Below are 24239 nucleotides of genomic sequence, written 5' to 3'. Positions count from 1 at the left end.
GGCCCACATACCATATGTCTACATGTTTAGATGTTATAAATCAAGTTAACAAGTTGTTAATGTATTCTAATCTTCCCATCTTGACAAACATATCTTTTAGGCTCAAATATAGGATTTTGGACTCCTTGGAACAGTGGTTTTCAAATTTTGGCATTCATCAGAATCCCCTGAAGGGCCTGTTACAACAAAGCTTGTGGGCCCCATCCCCAGATTCCCTGATTCGCGAAGTCTGAGATAGGGCCTCGAAAGCAATCTTTCTAACATGATCCCAGGTGATGCTGCTGCTGGTCTGGGACTACACTCTGAAAACATTGCTATAGATCGTGGACCAGGCTCCAGGGGGGCATAACTCCTTGGCGGACAGACTCCTTGCCCCATGGGGTGAGGCATGGCTGGGAAGGAAGGCCAGAGTGGTCCCTCTAAATCTGGGTTTCTCATCCCTGGCACTAGTGACATTTTATACCAGATAATTATTTACTGTGTGGGGCTATCTTGTGCTCTGTAGGATGTTTAGCATCATCCCCGACCTCTACCCACTAGATGCTATAGTACCCACCCCACCACTTCTGGACTGGTAATTAAATAGGTCTTAGGGACATTTCCAATGCCTCCTAAAGGGCAAAGCTAAGCCTGGTGGAGAACCACTCTTCTAAATCATGGAGCCCAGGGCAAGGCCCCTCTGCTCTGGGTCTACTAAAGGCAATACTACACAGAAAAGCAAAAGGATTTCCAAATTTGCTTCTTGAGTTGGGCGGCCATAAGACATATATAAAAAATGTTTAATTCTTCCTCTGTCCCAGAAATGAGAAGATAGAACTTATCCAGAATTATAAAACATCCTGATATTCTGAAAGGAAAGATATATTTCAAGGCTTTGGTGAGCAACCAGCTCTCTAGACAGCTTGACCTATCCTTTTCCTACTCTCAAGGCACTCGGTATTTAATAATAGGATACTTAACACTTGTGTTATCATCCTGTTGGGGTTGCTGACTTAAAAATGAAGGTCAGCACAAATGCCCAGAAACCAAGGGCTTCTTGACTTCTGGGGGCAAGAGAACAGGGTAGGAATTACCTAGAAATGTTACACATTTCAAGGGAAGGACAAAGTCTGGGTATTGTTGGGGAAAAATAATCTGAGTTTTCAACCTCAGTATTAGCAGTTGGTCTTGAAATAAAAATAATCTGAGTTTTCAACCTCAGTATTAGCAGTTGGTCTTGAAATATAAATGCCTAGTATAGTAGACAAGATACACTATTCGCTATTCTAAATATCCCGTTCAGAATTTGGAACATTTCCACTAAACATTTAGCTATCTGGATTCAGAAATATTTTCTTGAATCCTGTCATATTATTATCTCTGTTTGGTTCTTATAGACATGTGACTATTAAAAGCTAGTTAAATTATTTTGTCAAGTAGAAGGATGACCTGGAAATTTTGACAAAAGGGCACAGTAGGTTTCAAACAAAACATGAATGAATACTACTATCGAATCATTTGCCTAGTTAGATAGCTCAGCTTATGCTTTATACAGAAAAACTCTCACCAATAGAAATGTTTAAAGGAAAACATAAAGTCTGAGTTAATTTTTCCATTAAACCTAGTGTTGTTTTTTTTTTTTAAGATTTTATTTGTTTGTCAGAGAGAGAGAGCACAAGCAGGGGGAGTGGCAGGCAGAGGGAGAAGTAGGCTCCCTGCTGAGCAAGGAGCCCAACGCGGGACTTGATCCCAGGACCCTGGGATCATGACCTGAGTTGAAGACAGACGCTTAACCAATTGAGCCACCTAGGTGTCCCGTAAACCTAATGTTTTTAAAAATATTTTTATTGAAATCCTGAGAACATAAAATTTTATTCATTTGTCTATCTCAGAGGTAGATTATAAGAACGGTATTAGGCAATGATCTATAGGTATAAGTGACAAAAACTATCTCAAAGCAAAGAGGGGAAGTTATTAAATCAAATCACAGTATTGATATTTCATAAAATTAAAAAAATCAATGACACTAGATGTTTAATCCATATTGATCTAAAATATAAAATTAAAACATGAAGTAAAATATAAATTTACAAAAGATAACTATTAAATATACACTATCATTCTAGTATAAATTAGAAAATAAAATTAATAAAAATAAAGTAGTATTTAAAATAAACATCTCATTAAAAGTGAAAAAATTAACCAATCATAAAAATTTTAAATTAAAGTGTCATTTGATCATTTTTAAAATTCAACCTCATAAAGCAAACTGAGTAAATGGTGTCAAGTTGTAAGTAGAAATTTCAGTTACATTTTTTTTTTATGTTTTAGTTTATTTATTCATGAGAGTCAGAGAGAGAGAGAGAGAGGCAGAGGCAGAGGGAGAAGCAGGCTCCCCGCCTAGCAGGGAGCCCGATGCGGGACTCGATCCCAGGACCCTGGGATCATGACCCGAGCCGAAGGCAGACGCCCAACCATCTGAGCCACCCAGGTGCCCTGAGCCACCCAGGCGCCCCCTTTGGGCTATTTTATGTTCAAAAAATTCCATTGCTTTTTTGATAACTTGTAGAAAACCTTTTAGAATAATCTTTTTTATTATTTTTAAGAAAATATTTTATTGACTCAACATCTTATTGACAGCAACTTGAGTTTAGTCAAAGAAAGTGTTTTTTGTTTCCTGTTTGTCTTCACCTTCAGTTGATTTATATAAAAGTAGAGATTTCCAGTTTCAACTACAATATGCCATTTTTTTATTCCACTAGTTCAGAAAGACTGTGAACCAGAGTAGAATTAATTTTTCTAACAGAAATCTTGCTTTGTCAATTGCGCATTTCCTCCTCTTCTTGAAAACTATAGAAGTATAGAAAATACACCTTTATTCAATTAAGACAGACTATGACTCTTGATATAAGATAAAATAATTCAAACTTTAGGGATTACAAAAAATATATATATATTTTGTGTGTATATATATATGTATATATATACACACACACTTCATGTATATATTCAGTTAATAGTTTTACACAAACAAAAGAAATTCAGGATTTTAGTACCTAAAATAGCACTGGAATATCTGAGTATCAAAAGCTAGAAATGTAATCAATCACTAAATGGATGTGGATGGTCCTCAGGATGGCTGGTGCCAGGGAAACAAGTGTCCTCAGGACCCTCCATCTCTCATCTCCACTTCTGTGAGAGGGAGCAGGAGGTGATGGGAGGGTGGCTTTATCACCTTCAACTGACTTTTCCACAAACCAGGGGACAGACTACTTGCCCTTCTAAACTCAAATCCATTCATCTTTGTGACCAAAAAGGAAAGAAGTCTTCTCTCCCAGCTCCACCTAAAACAAATCTTGTTGAGGGACTTTTAGTATGTAAAATCCAATCACTGTGACCTGGAAGTGAAGTCCTTTGATTGGTTCAGTTTGGGTTAGGTACCTGCCCCTCAACTAGTCACTGAGATCAAGAAGAGTGGGTCATGTACAAAGATGGCCACTCCCATTAGGATCCCAAGGATAGAATGCGGAGTGAAGCAAGTCCCTAAAAGGAAGGGATACAGGGAAGCAACATAATAGATGTCTGCTACAAGTGACCTTGAAATTTTTTAGTTAAAAAGATTATTGTGCCTCAGAATCAAGATTCTACATGTTCCTTTGTTAGTTTTTGGAAGATGTAAGAAGGGTAAAAGACTGGATAGAAATTAGATTTGACTTTTGTTTCCCTTGCCTCCAGTGACATGTCTAGTAAGCAGTTGCTATGGCCGAGACCAAAGAGATTGTTACCTGTGTTCTTGTCTAGGATTTTGATGGTTTCCTGTCTCACATTTAGGTCTTTCATCCATTTTGAATTTATTTTTGTGTATGGGATAAGAAAGGTGACAGGAATGGCCAGCAATCCCTGTACGAACAGGTGAAAGATTACTCCAAACTTTGCTGTGAAAGAGAGGAGAAGGCAAGGGGGTCAACGCTCAGAGACGAAGACACTTTGCCCTTCTTTGCTCCCACTTTTATTGGTACTTCAGGATAATCACAAATCCTTATCACTATTCCTCAAGCACATGATGTGTGGCAAGGGGTCTTACTGGAACTAGGAGGATCTGTTTATAGGAAAGATACTATATGTTAATCTGTGGGTTCTACGAGTTCTGCTAAACATAGACTAAGGGACAATGCATACATCTTAGATCACAGGGCTGCTGTTTGGGCTAAGAAAGCTTCAGGGAAGGCAATTCCCCACTGCATTCCTACAGCAGAGTGATCACGCAGGCCTCGGCATTCCAAAGGCCTACACCCTTCTCTGAAACCATCCCTTGCCCCTAACAGCCTCCATGTTACATTTTAGCAAGCCGGGTATTATGGCTGATTTCATGCTCTACGTTAACCCCAACAGAAAGGGGTCCAGTTTCATGCTTCTGCATGTTGCTGTCCAGTTTTCCCAACACCATTTGTTGAAGAGACTGTCTTTTTTCCATTGGATATTCTTTCCTGCTTTGTCAAAGATTAGTTGACCATACAGTTGTGTGTCCATTTCTGGGTTTTCTATTCTGGTCCATTGATCTATGTGTCTGGTTTTCTGCCAGTACCATACTGTTTTGATTACTACAGTTTTGTAATATAGCTTGAAGTCTGGAATCATTTTGCTTTTCTTTTTCAAGATTGCTTTGGCTATTCAGGGTCTTTCGTGGTTCCATACAAATTTTAGGCAAGGGAAACAGAAGCAACTATTGGGACCTCATCAAGATAAAAAGCTTCTGCACAGAGAAGGAAACAATCAACAAAACAAAAAGGCAGCCTACAGAATGGGAGAAGATAATTGCAAGTGACATATCTGATAAAGGGTTAGTATCCAAAATATATAAAGAACTTCTCAAACTCAACAGCCAAAAAACCAAATAATCCAGTTAAGAAATGGGCAGGAGACATGAATAGATATTTTTCCAAAAAAGACATCCAGATGGCTAACAGACACATGAAAAGATGCTCAGCATCACTCATTATCAGGGAAATAAAAATCAAAACCACGATGTGATACCACCTCACACCTGTCAGAATGGCTAAAATGAACAACAGAAGAAACAATAGATATCGGTGAGTATGTGGAGAAAGGGGAACCCTCTTACACTGTTGGTGGGAATGCAAACTGGTGCAGCCACTCTGGAAGACAGCATGGAGGTTCCTCAAAAAGTTAAAAATAGAACTACCCTATGAGCCAGCAATTGCACTACTAAGTATTTACCCAAAGGATACAAAAATACTTATTTGAAGGAGCACATGCACCCTGATGTTTATAGCAGCATTATCAACAGTAGCCAAACTATGGAAAGAGCCAAAGTGTCCACTGACTGATGAATGGATAAAGAAGATGTGATATATATATATCACATACAATGGAATACTACTCAGCCATCAAAAAGAATGAAATCTTGCCATTTACAACAATGTAGATGGAGCTAGAGTGTACTATGCTAAGCCAAATAAGTTAGAGAAAGACAAATACCATATGATTTCACTCATATGTGGAATTTAAGAAACAAAACAGATGAATATATGGGAAGGGGGAAACGAGAGAGAGAGGGAAACAAACCGTAGGGGACTCCTAAGGACAGAGAACAAACTGAGGGTTGACAGAGAGCGGTGGATGGGGAATGGGCTAAATGGGTGATGGGTATTAAGGAGGGCATTTGTGATGAGCACTGGGTATTATATATAAGTGATGAATCACTAAATTCTACTCCTGAAACCATTATTACACTATATATTAACTAACTAGAATTTAAATAAAAATGTGAAGAAAAGAAATTAGATTTGACTTATGTTTATAAAAGAAACACTGGGTTAATCAGTGAGTGTTGAAGCTGATATTGCTATAAAGTGAGTTGGATCTCAGAAGGAACATTACCCTGGCAGAATTTAAACAAATGATGCAGACAGATGCACAAGGGCTAAAACTTATGACTATGGGCTTAATAAGGTAGAACAGAAAAGGAGACAACACAATAGTGTTGTATTAGGTGGAGTCCCTTCCTCAAGGAGCTATTATTTTAGTGAGAGGAACAAATTAAACGTGTTAAAAATAATTCCTGATGCTGTGCTTTGAAGAAAACAAAATAAGCAGAGACTTGGTGAGGGTGAAAGCTGCTTCATTTAGGGTTGCCAAGGACCTTTTTAAGTTGTTGATGTACAAGCTGAGACATGAACGATGAGATGGAGGTGATCATCTGAAAGTCTACAGATCAACATTCCAAGCAGAAGGCAGTGAGGGCAAAGCCCCTGAGCTGGAAATGAGTTTGCAGTTTGAACGTCAGTAATAAGGTCAGTGTGTCTAAAGTTCAGCAGATAAGTGGAGAATGCTAGGAAAGAGAGGAGGCAGGGGCCAGTGTCTTACAGGCCAGAGTAAGAAACTGGATTTTGAGCCCAAACTATATAAATAATAAGAAAAGACCAATGGGTCTGCCATGCAGATAATGTCATGGCTGACCAGCAGTCCTGCCTTGGAGGTAAAAGCAAGCCAAATCTCAGTAGGTTTGAAAGACAATAAGCAAAAGATATCAGATCTAAAGTTAGTCATCACCAGGAGTCTCCTGGTATAAGTTCCAAAATGAGTAAGCTGCCATATAAGGACTCCTAACAGAAATAACACAGGCCTCTTTGGTCAATTCCTGATGGACCGTTCAAGTTGTAAATCACGTTCTTAACTTCCTAGGACTCACTACTCATATTCATGTCCAATGGCAATGCTATAATCATTACAATGACTGGGGAATCCAAGGCCCTCAGAGATATTATGGAGATTGATTCTTCCCATTCTAGAATCTTCTTGCTCACATCAGCCCCAATATTTTTGGCTAAAAGCTCAGTCTTGAGAGTACTTCTGGAGAACCATCTTTGATTTGAAAAATCAGGATACAAATCTATTTTTCAATGATAAACTTTTTTACCACAAAATAGAATGTAAGAGAGTAGAAAACCAATCTGATTAATTCAGGATCCCACATAGTTCCATTCTAGTTAATAATAGTGAATTTCTCTACACCACCAAGAGGTTTCCTTTTAATTCCATAAAATATTCATTAACTCAACTGACACAGTTTGAGATTCAGTTTGCTAACAAATATCCAAATTCTTGGCAGAGTCTGCTAATAGTGATCATATGGAAATGCTTTCAGGACAACTGATAGACTTACCTTGCTTTGTTTATTAAAGCCTCATACCCAGTGGTCTCATGGAAGAACTTAAAAAACACTTTTACTTCCTTTAGGATATAGCACTTTTTCAGGAAAATTCTTCTTCTTCACCCCATAATAGCACGTTCCAGGGACATGTACAGCCACATACCGGACTCTGTGATTTTCTTCTCACCCAGGCACTCAACCAGCAGCTTCTTGGAATCATGTAGGATTTAATTCCCTGTGCCCAAGCTACATGTCTGCTAGAAAAACTGTGAAGCCTCTGTGTGAAAGAAAATAACACTCTATGGATTTGTTTCAGCTAACTTCTACTTAGAATATGCCAAGAATCTAGTTATTACTATAAGTGATTTTTCAAAAAGTGAAAAACATTTCTCTTGTTCGCCTGCATGATGACTTTTCCCCACTGCTGCACCTCCTCACTACTGTCTACTTGAAAAGTGTCTGCCTTCGGCTCAGGTCATGATCCCAGTGTCCTGGGATTGAGTCCCACGTCGGGCTCCCTGCTCAGTGTGGAGTCCGCTTCTCTCTCCACTGCTCCCCCCTGCTCCTGCTCTCTCTCTCTCTCTCTCTCTTGCTCTCTCAGATAAATAAATATCTTTTTAAAAAATGCCACAATGATAAGATCATTAGGTGATATGGTATTAAGACTTGCCACAAAAATTTCATGTAAAGCAATACTAAAAGGGATTTATGTGTAAGAAGCTGGTTGGCCACATCAATCAGGTCACATTTACTGAATAACTGGGTGCCATAAGGGACCTACTCGTCATACCCAAGAGGCCCTTTGCCTTTGCTTGGACTTGCATCCTGGCACCATATTTTTCCATGACGTAGCAAAGTTTCTTGATCTATGCCTCAATTTTCACATACGTAAAGTAGAAATAACAACACTGCATCTATTACAGGATTATAAGGTGGACAAATTGAGTTAATACATATCAAGGACTCAGAGCAGCCTGGCACACAATTAAGATTAGCCAGTACTATTTTGTATAACCTTTCTGGGAAATAAAGAAGAAAAAAATAAAAATAAAAATGATATATGGCACTGTAGACTTAAGAGGGGAATTGTGTAATACCAACTTTTATGTACCACAGGAAGTGCAGAGGGAAAAAACATCATGCAGATGAGAAAGTCTTCACAGAAGTCATGGGGCTTGAGTGAGGCCTGAGGATTTGGACAGGAAATGTATGGACATTTATGGACAAAAGAGGCAGAAGCAGGAAGGAATGTGCCCATGGAACATGAATAAAGGGTAAGCCCGTCTTGAAAGAGAAGGAACATATTAAAGGGACATGAAGATAAAGAAAGATAAACTAGTTTATGGTGAGCTCACTAATTGGGTAAAATAGTCCAAACTTATTTGATTAAAAAAGATAGGTGGAATGAAAGAAGACTTTTGACAGAAATGATTTATTTTTACCTTAGTCTATTCAGGCTTCTGAGAAATTACCATAGACTGGGTAGCTCATAGCCAACAGAAATTTATTTTCCACAATTCTGGAGGTTGAGAAATCCAAGATCAAGGTCTTGACAGATTTGGTGTCTGGTAAAAGCCCACTTCCTTGTTCATAGATGTCCATCTTCTTGCTATGTCATCACATGGTAGAAGGGTTGAGGGAGCTCTCTGTGGTCTCTTTTACAAGGACACTAAATCCATTCATGGGGGCTCCACACTCATGGCCTAATCACTTCCCAAAGGCCCCACCTCCTAATAGCCTCACATTTGAGATTAGGAATTAACATATGAATTTGGAGGAACAAAAACATTCAATAGGAATTGAACATCATGTTCCTACAATGGCAGGCTCTATTAATAATTTATCCATGGGATACTGAGTGCTTCCAGGGAAATGGAGCCACCAAACATCTTCTAACCCTACTTCCCCCACATTTCTTTGCTCATATCTGCTTCCCTGCTCACATTTCTTTGCTTCTCTTTGTGATAAAATCCCTTCAAAAAGTTCTATACTATCTTTTATTTCTCTCTTTTCACTATCTCTTATGCTTTTGCCCCACTCACTCCACTAAAACTGCTCATGTCAATGACATACACATTGCTGAAACCAACAGTCAGTTTTCAGACCTCATTTTACTTGACTTCTCAGCAGCTTTTGATATATATGACCATTGTCTTGCCTTGATACACTTTCTTCCCTTGGTTTCCAGAATATCACATCCTCCTACCTTGTGGGTTGTCTCCTCTCATCTCCTTTGGCTTTAGTACTTCTCTTCTTCCACCCTCTTAACATTAGGGCTCGGCCCTTGGTCTTCTTATCTTTTCTGTCTAAACTCGCTCTCTTGGTTATGTCACCAGTCCCATAAATCTATATCATCTGTATCCAGGTGACTTTCAAATATCTAGCTCCAGCTCAAACCTCACTAATAAAGTCCAGACTTAAGCCTTATAAGCATATCAGTTTGGATGTCTAATAGACATCCCAAATTTAACATGTCCAAAACAGAACTGATCTTTCTTCCCACACCTCCTTCATCTACAGTATTCCCCATGTTAGTTTATGACAGTACCATCTTTCCAGTTGCTCAATCCAAAAACCTTTCAGTCATTCTTGACTCTTCTCTTTCTTGACGCTTCTCAATCCCCAATTAACATCCAATCTGTCAGGAAGTCCTATTGGCTCTACTTTTAAAATATATTCCAGATCGAATCACTTTTAACCATGTTCTCTGCTACCATTCTGATCTGAGTCACCAAAATGTCTCACCTGGATTATTCGATGGCCTCCTAACTAGTATTCCTGCTCCTACCCTTGCCTTCCTATAGCATATTCTCAATAACAACCAGAACGATCTCTTTTAGTCAGATAATGACTATAATAAAAAATGAATAATAACAAGTGCTGACAAGGATATGGAGAAATTGGAACCTTCATGCATTGCTGGTGTAGCCCTTTTGGAAAACAGTTTGGCAGTACCTCAAAAAATTAAAAATTTGACCTAGTAATTCTAGTCCTAAGAATATACCCAAGAGAAACTGAAAACATATTTTCACAAAAAAACTTTACATGAATGTTCTTAGCAACATTTTCATAAGAGCCAAAAAATGGAAACAACTCAACTATCCATTAATTGATAAATGGATAATCAAAGTGTGGATATACCTACACAATGGGATATTCAGCCATAAACAGGAATGAAGCATTGATATATACTAAAACATGGATGAACCTTGAAAACATTATGCTAAGTGAAAGAAACCAGACAAAAAGAGTATATAGTTATACAATCCTGTTTTTATGAAATGTGTATAATGGGTAAGTCCCTAGAAACAGAAAGTAAATTAGTGTTTGTCAGAGGCTTGGGGAGGATAAATGGGAGGGATTGCGAAGAGGCATGGGGTTTCTTTTCCAAGTTGAAAATGTTAAGGAATTAGACAGTAGTAATGACTGCACAACATTGTGAATATATTAAAAAAACTGAATTGTACACTTTTAAAGAGTGAATTTTATGCTATGTGAATTACATTGCAATAAAAAAAAAAAAAGGCCATAAGATTTTGAGCTTCTTTTCTATGGTTTACATGCACAGGACCAGCCACCTGAGCTAGATTTACTAGTACAGAGGATTAGTCTGTCTTAGAGCTTCATGGAAGTCCATCAATAAGTAAACCATCCCTACATGACAAATGAAATCTGAAGTTAGAAGCATTTTCCTGGGAGTACACTTTAGGAAAAAAAAAAAATCCAACGTAAATTCTTCCATCAGGGACTCTTAGGTAATATAATTTGAGGCTATCTGTGGTTTTGCCCAAGACAAAGAAACATTCTTTGGACGATGTTGCTTCTATTGATCAACTCTAAAAGATTAGGGCATAAAATCAAATTGCAACTAACCCCATTAAGGAATTTTTGTCAAAATAGAATAGCCTATTTCCAGATGATCCAGTTTTATATAGAGATAAAGTTTATGAAGCCAAGAGACTTAAAGAATCACATTCCCTTAGACCAACTTCCTCAAATACCAGATGTCTCAACTGAGCATTTGGCAAGTATTAGAGGGCAGTCTAAATTCTGATTTGTATTGTTGATTAAATAAATGTCCATATGTTTTTAATACTGGACATATAGGTAGCAAAGTCAATATACTGTCATGAGAACTTAGGGGTTGATTTATATCCTTGTCTAATCAAATAGTTATCATAGTTCCAGGCTGGGGTAAACTCAAAATATCTGCAGATGGGGGTAAAAAGTTTTTCAGATTCAGCAAAGAACCCTCAATCTTCCCATTTGGGCAAGCACTTAGTTGAGAGCTGAGCGTTTGTGCTGTTAGACCTGGAAGGCATAATTTGGGTCTGAACAACTCCAAGGGCAGGTGTTTTTTAATTGACTGCCCCTATCAGGAAAGCATTTCAATAGAAGCCCTGCAAAACACGTAATTCAGTGTAGACCTGCATTTTTGATGAACTAGCTCCAAAATGGGCCCTCCCCCCATTTAGAGTTAAAGTATATTAGTTTTGGACACTACAGTACAATGCTTTTCTCTATAAATGTTTACTGAATTAATAAATGAATGACTTAATAAATGTATATTATACTATCACAATAATATTAGAGCTGAATATTTTTCTTATATACTTTTAATTGGTAGGTCATGTGCTATGCCCTACATAAACCATTGACAAAAAGTCTGGAAGTTTTTTCCAACTTTATGTTCTAGGTTGTTTCCTCATGTGTTTCTAGGTTGTTTCCCCACTACATTATAAGCTCTTGGATGACGTTATTTACCTTTGCATCCTCCACACAATGCCTACTCCAGGTCAAGACCCATCAGCAGATACTTAAAAAACCAACAGGAAAGAGATACTGAATAGAACTAGTTGGGCTTGTGTTTTAAACTTCAAGTTTCTGATGTGGAGTATGTTTGAAGGTACAAAGCAGGCACTCCACTCCAGAAGCTAAGGGAGACAGCTATTCCCTTTACCCTCCCTCTGGCAGCTGGAGTGTAGGTCAATGACAAGTCATGGCCAGACAGACTCTTCTGTAAGGACTTTGAATCTGGAGGAAATGACTCAAGGTACAGGGTTACTTAGAGTTTGAGGCGTCAGTGGCAGAATTGTGAAATTGCAGCACAGCAGCTGATCTCCAGGGACAGTGGTAACAGAGCAGATTCCTACTGCAGAAATTAATGGCCTCATCTTGCCCCTTATCTTGGTTCCTGCCCCAGCCTGGCTCTCCAGACTTCTGTCAATTCATGAGCCACCCAAGTAAACTGAAGAGTAAACTTGAAGGCAATCAAAAAGTACAAAAATACTAAGATTACCCTTCCTACTCATTTCCTTGGAAGACATATCACTACTTACACATTAACTCAGTCAAATAATTATGGTTTTCCAGCCACACTGCTCTCTCAGATTTTCCTAGCCTTTCTGTGAAATAAAGTTATCTTTAAAAAATATCTGGGGGGGCCTGGGTGGTTCAGTCATTAAGCGCTTGCCTTCGGCTCAGGTCATGATCCCAGGGTCCTGGAATCGAGCCCCACATCGGGCTCCCCACTCAGTGGGAAGCCTGCTTCTCCCTCTCCCACTCCCCTGCTTGTGTTCCCTCTCTCGTTGTCTCTCTCTCTGTCAAATAAATGAATAAAATCTTTTAAAAATAATAATAATAAATAAATAAAATCTAAATGTCCTTTTAGATTTTAAATGTCTAATATATTAAAATAACATTTTCCCACTATTGTAAGGAAATGGAGCAAATAGAGTAAGAATCTTTCTAAAAATCCAATACACATAGAATAGCCAAAGCTGGAAACCATACAAGTGTCCATGATTGGATGAACAGATTTAAAAATGTGGTGTATCCATGCAATGGAATCTTTTTCAGCCATAAACAGGAGCTGATCCATAGTTGCATGAAAACATTGTGCTAAGTGAAAGAAGCCAGATAATGGAGATGGTTGCACAGCTCTGTGTATATACTAAATGCCATGGAATTTGCACTGGTTAAGATGCTGAGTTTTTCTGTTATGTATATTTCATTACAATAAAAAATGTAAATCCAATATGCAAAAAAAAAAAATCAAAGTAATATCAAGGAGAACATTTAAAATAAGATCCCTTCCCTCCTATTTGCAGTAGAACAGGGTGACTTGTCAAAAGAATTTTTCTGCTGGCAAAATCTTTGTGGTTGCAACTTTCCCTCAGAACTCTCAGTAGAATTTTCAATCATTATGTAATTAAGTTTTCATAATAAGAAATAACCTGTGTCTTGGTGAGAGGAAAATAAAGCTCATTCAAAAGACTTTTCATTTATCTCTCATCATAATCACATCCATTTCATTTAGACACCATAAGGATGTTGTGAAAATGAAGTATAATTTAATGGATCTTGGTAAATATCATTTTTCCACTCTGGCAAATTTGAAAGCTCTTTTCTTACAGATTAGCACCAGTTACTCAACTTTCCAAAGATGTAGGACTTTAAATGGGAAAAATGGGCTGAAGATACTGGGATTTAGGACATTTTTCAAACGGGGAGAACAAAAATGTGCTGCTAGTTGCTATCCCAGAATTGGATCACTCATTATTGTAAAATTATTTCAAGTTTGTCCAGTGGAATCCTGGGAAATGACATTTACTCAATTTTTTTTTACTCTAGAATTTTAAAACTCCTTTATCTTTGATTCCTATCATTTTAACATTTTCCCCCCAAATCTCACATACATCAGTAGTTGAAAAGAAAAAAAATATGTGAATACACACACTCACATATACATCTAAGACCCTCAATTACTGCTTTTCACCACCAATAGAACTGAAAAAGAAAACCCCACAAAATAGCAAGTATCCAACTTTCAAAATATCGATTTCAGTCTGTTTGTATCAAAGCCAGAGTTAGTGTCTTTTCATTCTACTAAGGAGCAAAAATGGTCAACTATTTCCTGATTAACATTTCCTGAATTACTTAGGGTAAACTGAAATACCATCAACTTTAAGTCCTATTTCTCAACTTATTAAAAAATGTGTGTTGGGCACCTGGGTGGCTCAGTTGGTTAAGCAACTGCCTTTGGCTCAGGTCATGATCCTGGAGTCCCGGGATCGAGTCCCGCATCGGGCTCCCTGCTCGGCGGGGAGTCTGCTTCTCCCTCTAACCCTTCCCCCTCTTGCGCTCTCTCTCTCACTCTCTCTCTCTCTAATAAATAAATTAAAAAAAAATCTTTTTAAAAAAAATGTGTGTTGCTTAAAAAGGAATTTTCAATAACCTCTTGGGAGAAAAATCTCAAGATTTTCCCATCCAAGTTGCTAGGAAGAAACCATCTTCGTGCTTTTACAAATCCCAAAAGCATTTCCTTTCAGAAGTACTTAAAATACAATTACTTCCATTTACTTGTAGCGGGAGGCTTTATCAAAGGAGGTTTTCACCCAGTCTCTTCAAAGCAGGTGCCTGTAATTAAATGCGGTGCTCTCACCTGATTCATTTCCCATGCTTTGAAGGGCTCTACTGGAGAGCACTAACTCACTCTGCATTCAGAAGGAAGATATTATTGCCAACTTCCGCGAAGCCCTCTGAGAAATTCGTCAGTGCTACAAACTACTGACCTTACCCTAAACCCATCTGCTTGCAGGCCAGCTGACTTAACGTCTCCTGCCAGCCATCCGCACACACGTGGTATTCTATGGCAGATCTGTGAGCCGTCAGGAACGAAGAGGAGCTCACATTTTTAGAGAGGGTCACTGAGGAGAACAAAAAAAAAAAAAAAAGGAAAATCCTAATTAGAAACATTTCTCCTCAGGAAACCAAATGCTGACTCTACATGCTTTCGCTTCACTTGCATACATTTGTTTTTATTTATTTTAATTAAGAACCATTTGGTGAATGCTTGCCCTCTGCAAAGCACTGCTCTCAGTGTGGTGGGAGACTGAAAAAATGAAATAGAAATAGAAAATAGAATTAATCAAACTCAAGTTTACAAATTGTAACACTGGAGGTCTGGTGGGAGGTACTTTTAAGTCTTGTCCATGTGAGGAACTAGATAGATAGTCGTCTCATTTGGATCTGGTGCAAGACTACAGGGAAGATGGAAGATCCACTTTAATACCCTATTCTAGGAGGTGTCAATGATATAAGAATGACAGAATATTGGTAATTGTTGAAGCTGGGTGATAAAAAAGAATTTAAAAATTGTATTCTAGTAGTCACATGGTCATAACAATTTGAACCCAAATGTTTTTACATATCACATAGACATTTCAAACAGCAAGATAATTTAGGGGGAGATGTTCTGTGAGTTGGAAACAACATATATGAATCACTACTGCCAGGTTTTGTTTTTTTTTTACACCAGTGTAATAAAAACTTTTATTCCAAATGTAACTTACATAAGGCTTATAATTGACTCCATAACATTTTACACACATTTAAGCCTTGGCGTGTGTTTTTTTCTTTTTTCTTTTTTTTAAATTTAATTTTATTATGTTATGTTAATCTACCACCAGCTTTTATCATCACTAAACAAAACAGGTGAAACTGGTCAGTAAACTCTGTGAAGTCATCTAGGCTTTATCAAGCTTCAATGGCTGACGAGTGTTAGAGCATGCAGCCGACGGCGGAAACACGCAGCTCACCACAGTCCCACTCGTCAGAACTGTCCAAGCAGTCGGCTTCCCCATCACACCAGCGCTCACGGGACACACACTCATGGTTTGCACATTCGAGTTCGTCATCCTGGCAAAATGCTGGCACCGGAACAAGAAGCAAGAAGACGGAAACATTTCAGAAACGAGTGTGAGTCTCACTAAGATGCACATTATCATCTGTCCCAGGAGCGTGTAAGGTAGGAAAGCTGTGGTCACTGGGGCCTCCGAACAGGTATCAAGACAGAATAACAGAATTGGTAAAAACTCATACCACAGATGCCAATCCAGTCAAATAGCAAGCATTTAAACAATGCTACCATCTCCAAGTGACTGCATTGTCTAGTTCTAACACTAGGCTTGAAAAAGTGGTACCCAGAGCAGCAGAAATTCCAGGAATTGAGAGAATGGGATTGAAGTCTGGAGTGGCCTGAGCCAAGCACTGGGGCTGAGCAGAATGAAGAAACCACAGGATGGAAACAAGCTCTGTCCACATATACGGATAATGTTTATTCTTTAAAAATCTCTACTGGGGCGCCTGGGTGGCTCAGTCGGTTGGGCGGCTGCCTTTGGCTCAGGTCATGATCCTGGGGTCTTGGGATCAAGCCCCACATCTGGCTCCCTGCTCGGCGGAGAGCCTGCTTCTCCCTCTCCCTCTGCCTGCCACTCTGCCTACTTGTGTTCTCTCTCTCTCTGTCAAATAAATAAATAAAATCTTTAATAAAATAAAAAATTAAAATCTCTACTATCAGAGCGCCTGGGTGGCTCAGTTGGTTAAGCATCTAACTCTTGATTTCAGCTCAGTCATGATCTAGGGTTCGTGAGATTGAGCCCTGTGTCTGGCTCCATTCTCAGTGGGGAGTCAGCTTAAAATTCTCTTCCTCTCTCTTCTCCTTCTGCCCCTTACCCGCTTGTTCTCTCTCTCTCAAATAAATAAATCTTTAAAAAAAAAAAAAAGAAAAAAGAAATTATAGCGACACTCTTTAATTGCCTACCTAACATCCATCTCCTTTCTTTCTCCTTTTTTAAGGGGACCTGATTTTGTTCAGGTCCCCACAGTCCCAGAAGACCCTGATTAGTGTCATTCAGACAAAGCATTTTCTAACCACAACTATTTTTCTTTTCTGGGTGAAGTTATTAGTCCAACAGTAAACATGTGACCCAAAATCAGAGTTTTGGCCTACCATTTCATGGGTTGTGCCTTCCAAGATAGTTCCCACCCAAACCCTGTTGGCCAGATCATGCATCCTAGCCTAGGACAGGGGCAGCCTGAAGGAAACAGCATCTTTTCTAATTGGTTCTCCCTAAGGGGTGCTTCTTTTTGTGATTGAGCTATTTATGTGGTTATCTTTTCTAATCCATACAAAGATCCCTGAAGGCTAGCCGGAACCTTGCTCAAACCTGGCCAATCTGAGTGAATCCTTAAGTGATAGTCCAGACATGAGGGCGAGATCATCACTCCCTCCCACTGGATATGATCAAGGAAGCACAGCACCGCAGGTGCTCTTGGCAGCCATCTTTTGACCCTCGTAGAACCAGCGTGAAGTCAAGCTGAACTAAAAGAATCACAGAAGAGGTGCTGAACTCCCACATCTAGCTTCAAGAATCCATCCTTCACTTGACTTTAAAATATGATAATACAAGACATATCTGATACATATGGTAATAAAATATAATAAATGTTTTCACTGGTTAAGTCAGTCTGAGTTGGGCTTTCTGTTACTAAAAGATAAAATATCTTGATAGATAATTTTTTGGGGGGGTTCTAAAAGTGGTGGTCATTCATTTAGAAAATGTAGGAAAGACAGAAAAGCACAAAAATTTAACAATCCCACCACCCAGAGATAATCATTGTAAACTGTTTCTTGTGACCTTCTGATCTTTTTCTATGCATGGTTATATGTACTTTAAAAACTTAGGACAATAGTGCACATAATATTTTATATTTTGTTTCATTCAACTAATGACATTTAATGAACCCAGGAGGAATTATTCTTTTAATTTGATTTTTAACGTTTGTATATTATTTAATTTTATGGTTGTATTTTATGTCCCCTCATTTTGGATATTTGGGGTGTTTTAATTTTTGCATGTGATAAATAATGCTAGAATAATATCACCATGCATGTAATTTACATACATTTGGTTATGTCCTTGCATGTATTTTTGTAAGTGGAGTTTCGGTCAAAAGATCTGAACATACTACAAGCTTTTGATACATATTTCCAAATTTCTAGTTTATATTCAAAATGAGCCCTAATCCGTGTTTAACATAAACAAAGTTGTGTTGAGCAATGCAGGTAGGCACTTACAACAGTTCTTCTCATCCATGCCATCAGGACAGTCTGGGAACCCATCACAGATGACTGTATGCTTCAAACATTGTTTATTGGATGGACATTCCCAAAGATCTCTCTCTTTACAGCCTAGAGACAGAAGAAAAGGTTATTTGCAATAGACATAGACATCAAAATAATGATGAATTTGATCAAGCAATGTAGAAAAATTATAGCACAAAGGCATGATTTCTTTCTTCCTAAAAAGTCTTGACTTCTGTATACTATGAAAAAGGTAATTTTGAGAGTAGAAATACTCAATAATCTCCATACTGCCATATAAATAGGACAGCTCTCCTAAGAGAAGATCAAGTGACATATGGGAAATGGGGAAAAAATGAAAAAGTAACTATACATTAATGCTCATTTTTAGCTGTTCCTTTTGCTTTCTGAGTCAATTTGCTAACATATAAGACTCATCTATAAAATGATAAGTTATGCTTTTAAGTAAATATGCCAAAACCTAGTGATTTAAATGCATATTACCTTAAAATGTAATTTCAGTCAACAAATGGAAAGGCCATCTGTGTGTTTACTAAGAGGTGTCTCCTCTGCCAAATACCTACAAAACTAATTTAAGAGCCAGGTACAAAAGCTGTCACTTCAGTAACATAGTCTAAGAGATCTGAGAAGATCAACTTCATCAACTAATATGAGAAATGAACGTAATTTGCACGAGATCAGGACTATAAGCTTGAACTGTAATTTGCCTATGAAATAGCAAGAACTTGCAATGAACTTAAAAATGCCATTTGAATCAAATGCAGTGCATTTCACACATCTGCTAAAACATGCCAAGAGTCTAATGTGTTCTCGTCACTCCAGTGGGATCCATGTCCTTACCAGGCTGCGAGGTGCATGAAGAAGAGTCCCCACGGCATTCATCTTTGGGTTCCTTTCCCCTCCCCCCATGCTACAACAGCGGCTAGCACTTGACAGGCCTTCAACACACATGTATTTTAAATGGAACTTCCTTTCATGTAAGGAACCAAAAGTCTCTTCCCTTTCCGGGAAAGTATCATTCAGTTTAAGGTGAGTGAAATGCAAAGCAGTGATCAAATAAGGTATTTCTTTAAAAATGCTATTTCCTATTTGACCTACTACAAATAATTCAGAGAAATTTTGTAGATGATTGACTCATGTTTCTTGGAACCCGTTATAAGAAAAAATCTGCTTTTTTCAAAATTCTCACTGAAAATTGTTATCAAGGGCGCCTGAGTGGCTCAGTCGTTAAGCATCTGCCTTCGGCTCAGGTCGTGATCCTGGGGTCCTGGGATCAAGCCCCGCATCGGGCTCCCTGCTCGGCGGGAAGCCTGCTTCTCCCTCTCCTACTCCCCCTGCTTGTGTTCCCTCTCTCGCTGTGTCTCTCTCTGTCAAATAAATAAATAAAATCTTTAAAAAAAATTAAAAAAAGAAAAGAGTTATCAAAATAGGTCACTAGAAATTTTTATTATGAGCTAAAATTAGATTGAAAGTGTTTCACCATTCAAAAATATAGGAAATAAACAGTGAGAGTGTTTCACTAGCTGTACATCTGGAATGGTCTTAGGCCCAGAGATATCTATTCCAGGAACTCATGGGGATATTATCTGGAGTCTCATCTAGCAGCAGATACAGACATCAGTTAACAGTCTTGTCACAAACCATACCACTTGTTAGTAAAGAATGAGAGAAAACAACATGAGTCTTTCTGATTATTCACGTGCTACCCTTCCTAAAATCTGGAGAACTTGGACCTTTGGAATGAGCTGATGAAAAACCATAAAAGTAGATTTTCTGGGACATAAGTAAGACCTGCATCCTCAGTAATAATAATAATAGTAAGATAATATTCACTATCCACTATGTATCCACATTATAAATTAGTTTTAATTCTTATAATAATACCACAATGTCAGTATTATGATCAGTATTTTATAAGTGAGGAAACTGAGATTTAGAGAAAATAAATAAATGTTTCCAAATCACAGTTGGGGTCCAGGTGCAAGTCCTTAGCTGCAGTCCTCTGTAAAATGAGAATGAACCATGTGCATGAGGGGTAGAAAGCAAGGGAAGGACAGCATTAGAGTCAGATACCTGAATTTGAATCCTAGCTCTGATTTCACTAGCTGTGCAACCTTGGATAGTTACTTAACTTCTCTGAACCTCAGTTTCCATAGCTCTAAAATAGTAATAATAATGCTTGCTACATAGGGTTGCTCTACAGATTAAATGAGTCCTCTACAAGCATTAACTTACCCTCCTGGATCTTCTCTTTTCTAATAAAAATTCATGTGTCCTAATACCTCTTCTGTGGAGTTAGGGTGAACATAAATGAAGTAAGATGAAGAGGTCAAGACATTAGTCACATGGAAGGTAGCATTATTATTATGTGAAGGAATAAATAAACTGTCCCTTTAAAGTGACATCTTTGGTGTAATTCTGTTTTAAATGTATGCTTTAAAATGAAAAGAGTATGACTCCACTAAAAATTAAAGACAAGTATGAAGGGGGTGGGGTGTTTCACGCAGCTGCGCTTATGAAACCAAATAACTGTTGAAGTCAGAATCACAACCACCCCAGCACAGAGATAAAGACAACACCCACGGTGTTGTCACCCCAGCTTGCCCAGGACCTGCCTGTTCTCAGCACTAACTGTCCCTCATTCCATGAACCACCTGCATCCCAGACAAACCAGATGCTGCTTCACACTAAGTGTGCTAAGCTTCGTGCTGGGTTCTTCATGTACACCATCCCTCAGCCTCCCCCGACCAGAGGCAGGTCCCACCTGAGCTGGGGCACCCTTTTTTCTCTACCAAAAAAGTTGTCATCATAGGTAAAGGCAGCAAACCATCCTAAAGCTGATGCTTCTTGTCCTGGAAAAATCTCTCAGGCAAATACCGGGTGAGGAGGTATGCTCATTAGGTCTGCTAATTTGAGCTTCATGAAATAAAAAGTATCTTCAGGGAGGAACAGGCCAGAAGAGCAAGGGGCAAGATGAATCTGGGTCCTGGACTGGCTGAGGCTGGAACGGTCTGGATCTAGCCGTCTTGGGTGCACGACAGGAGCTGCAGCAGCGAGGCTCAGGCCTAGCGGGTGGGAAGGCCCCTCCAGAGCATGCAACCCTGGGAGATGGAGCCCCAATCTCAAGGATCAGCAGCAGACCTACAGCAGCCCCAACAGAGGACCTGCCTCCCCACCCGTCTCAGGCCTGACCGTCAGGGGCAGCAACACCAGTACAGACCACAGGGCTCCCAATTCCTCAGCAGCCCCTCCCCACTCCTCCCCTGTTTAGGGGTGACATCCCCGTATCATCCTCTTCAGCATGCGCCGGCCTAGGACCCAATGAGGAGGCAGGATGGGGTGGTGGAAAGGGCTTTAAACTACAGGCTGGGGGCCCCCTTTGATGACTAATCCCGGAGATGGGGACCTGTACCCCCAGATAAGCACTACCTTCAGGATGAAACACCACCCGGCTGCCCGTGTCTACTACGTGAACCAGGGATTCTGCCCGGCTCTTGTTTTGGACACGACAGGCCAGCCTGCTCTCTTCTGCCAAACCCAAGGCCTTGGTCTGCCAGAGACCAGATCAAGCAAGAGAGGACTCCTCCCCCCCAGGGAGACCCCTGGGTGACCTTTGAGGGGAGTCGTTTCCTGGATATCCTAGCACTGTGGCAGATGGGTGCTTAGTTATTGCCTTCTGAGGAATGAATAAAGCCTGTTATAAGCATTCCAAGCTTGGGAGGATAAACTGGGTGTTCTCTACATTTTATAGGTGAGAAAACTGAGGCCCAGAGTAAATGACTGGCCAAAAGTCACACAGCCTCTGCGTGCTGAGTTGAGATTTAAATCCAAGGCTAGGTCTACACAGAGCCCTCCCTGCCATTTCAGGCTGCCTGCCCAAGATGCCAAATAAGACAGCAAAGCAATTAACCGAGTAGCAAAATACCTCAAGGGAAGGAGAATGTCCCTTCCTTAACATGGAAAAATTAAACCCTACTGAGTGATTAGAGATCCATCCCGAAGATTCATCCCGAAAGCACATTTGTGGGTATCTGACATGATATGGACTAGTCAGAGCAAAGTCAGGGTTTTCCACAAGCAAAGAGAAATCTAGGCATGGAGACTACTATTGGCTAAAAATGCCAGGTAAGCCATCCTCTGTGAGAAGTTGTACAAATACTTTTAAGGGTCCAAATGGATAGAAAAAAAGGTCTTTTGGAAAACTTTTAAAATCAAGCTGTACAGCCCACAAATATCAGAGTCAGAGGCTTTGAACATAGCCTAAAGGTGCTTTGATCCCAAGAAAAGGTTATATTTAAAGATTTTATTTTACTGGAGCCTTAGAGGAGATCAAAGATAGAGGATGAAATGATTTTTAATCATTTGAGGATAAACAGAAAGGCACCTAATGACACTTGGGGATTTGTACTGTTGTCTATCTTTCTCCATATGGTGTATACCCTTTTATATAGAGTAGTGATCAATGAGTAATTGTGATGCTGTGTTTGTGTAATAAAGGGTCTTATTTCTCTAGTAAATATAATGAAACTGTCTTCACTATATTCTCCTTTAACTGCCCCCATTAGAAGACTCGCTGCTCACACCACGGCCCAGGTTCCACCTTGCTTCTGCTGGTAGCCCACCCAAATCGTGGACACCGGCCGAGCAAAATCGAACCTCAGTCTCACCAACTCAAATCTCTGCGTGAAGGCAAAGCCCAGAAACGTAACCCATTGTTATTTCCCTCAGCTGTCCTTTCTTTGATGCCATTCCTGTTCACGTCTTTGACCGGATCTTCACCTTTTCCTTCACTGCTTAGGTATCAGTGCTTGGAAAATGTTACGCTGAAAATCAACTTGTCATCAGGTTGCTAGTTTTACACACAGCTCCATCCATAGAGCATATACGTTCAATGAATGATAAGCCATCAACCTTTTCTAAGACGACAAAGTGCTTCTGTCCTGACACAGCGGTGACTCTGTAAATTGCTCCCATTTTTCAAGGCTTCCCTCCCATGAAGCGATGCTGGAACGATGTGTTCCAGTTTGTATAATTCTTCCAAATACTTGCCGAAAACATCTCTAAAAACACCGACAGTGTTTTCAGCGGTTGTTTACGTTAGCGATCACACCATCAAAACCACCTCAACAACAAAAATGTACCACAAAAGCAGGAGACCCTTCAGAGCAACATTGCCCATTGCTAAAGGCTAATGCATATACAGGTATTCCCCACTTTTCGAAAGTTCGCATCATGCCACTTCGCTTTTACGGAAGACCTACGTTAGTAACTATTTTCTCTAACCGAATGAAAGCCAAAGAAGCTTTTCGCTTTTACGAAAAACAGCGAAGAAGGAAAATAGCTTCAGCATTTGCTTGGCAGTGAGGCTTTACACAGGCAGCGTGCACCCTGAGCAGCGAGTAGCGCCCCCAGGCGCCTTCCCGGGGAACTACACTCAGCATCTCAGCATCAAGCCACCATAGTTTTGACCTTTGTGGGCAACTCTGCTTTATCTCGATTTATTTTGTACATCCATTAGCAAGATGTGTGGTAGCTTTAGAAAAGCCTAAGGAAGGATATTTTTAGGGCCTGGAAACAGTCAAAATTTTTTCCACATTACCACATAATGGTAATTGCTTCTTCACTTTACATAATTTTGGCTTGTGAAAGTTTTCATCGGAATGCTCTACTTTCGGATAGCAGGGGAAATCTGTATCTTAAAAGCATATTTATAAACGGTGTGCTTGGGCTACCATGTTTTCCTCCTGCAGATTTGCCAAAGAAATACAAAATAAATTTCCAACACGTCAATTATTTTATAGATAAATGAAACAAGTATTGTTTTTAAGAGGAAAACCCCATACTATTTTTAGAAGTTCTGGAGGATCTGCAGTGTGTCAGACTGAATAGTTAATTATCACATTATTCAGTAAAGCCCAAGCCTTTAAATGCATTAAACTCCACAATGGACAGAATAAATCAGAAACATGTAAAGCTTGGGCTGAAACTCAGCTTCCGTGTGGCTGGTATTCGCATCACCAGATGGTACCACGCATGCCCATGGGAATAGAGGGACAACTGAGAAAATGACAAGTGGGAACTGGATGATTTCCCAATAGTCCTTCGTTAGGCCCTCTTCAGCGTGACTTCTTCATTTGC

General features: G+C 39.4%; 1 protein-coding gene across 1 annotated transcript in view; it reads right to left on the bottom strand.

The window, feature by feature from the left end:
* CORIN (corin, serine peptidase) overlaps positions 1–24239 on the bottom strand; it is a 114835-nt gene that overhangs the window by 31452 nt on the left and 59144 nt on the right. Inside the window, exons 11-13 of the mRNA XM_035005587.1 lie at positions 18075–18188; positions 15754–15864; positions 14733–14862 (exon numbers count right to left, since the gene is read on the bottom strand). Of these exons, the coding sequence (XP_034861478.1) occupies positions 14733–14862; positions 15754–15864; positions 18075–18188 (355 nt within the window). The remainder of the gene's footprint in view (positions 1–14732; positions 14863–15753; positions 15865–18074; positions 18189–24239) is intronic.

This window comes from Mirounga leonina, unplaced genomic scaffold, assembly GCF_011800145.1.
Source record: "Mirounga leonina isolate KUSES-001 unplaced genomic scaffold, KU_Mleo_1.0 Mir_129, whole genome shotgun sequence".
NCBI lineage: Eukaryota > Metazoa > Chordata > Mammalia > Carnivora > Phocidae > Mirounga > Mirounga leonina.
This window is presented reverse-complemented; position numbering and strand designations above follow the sequence as displayed.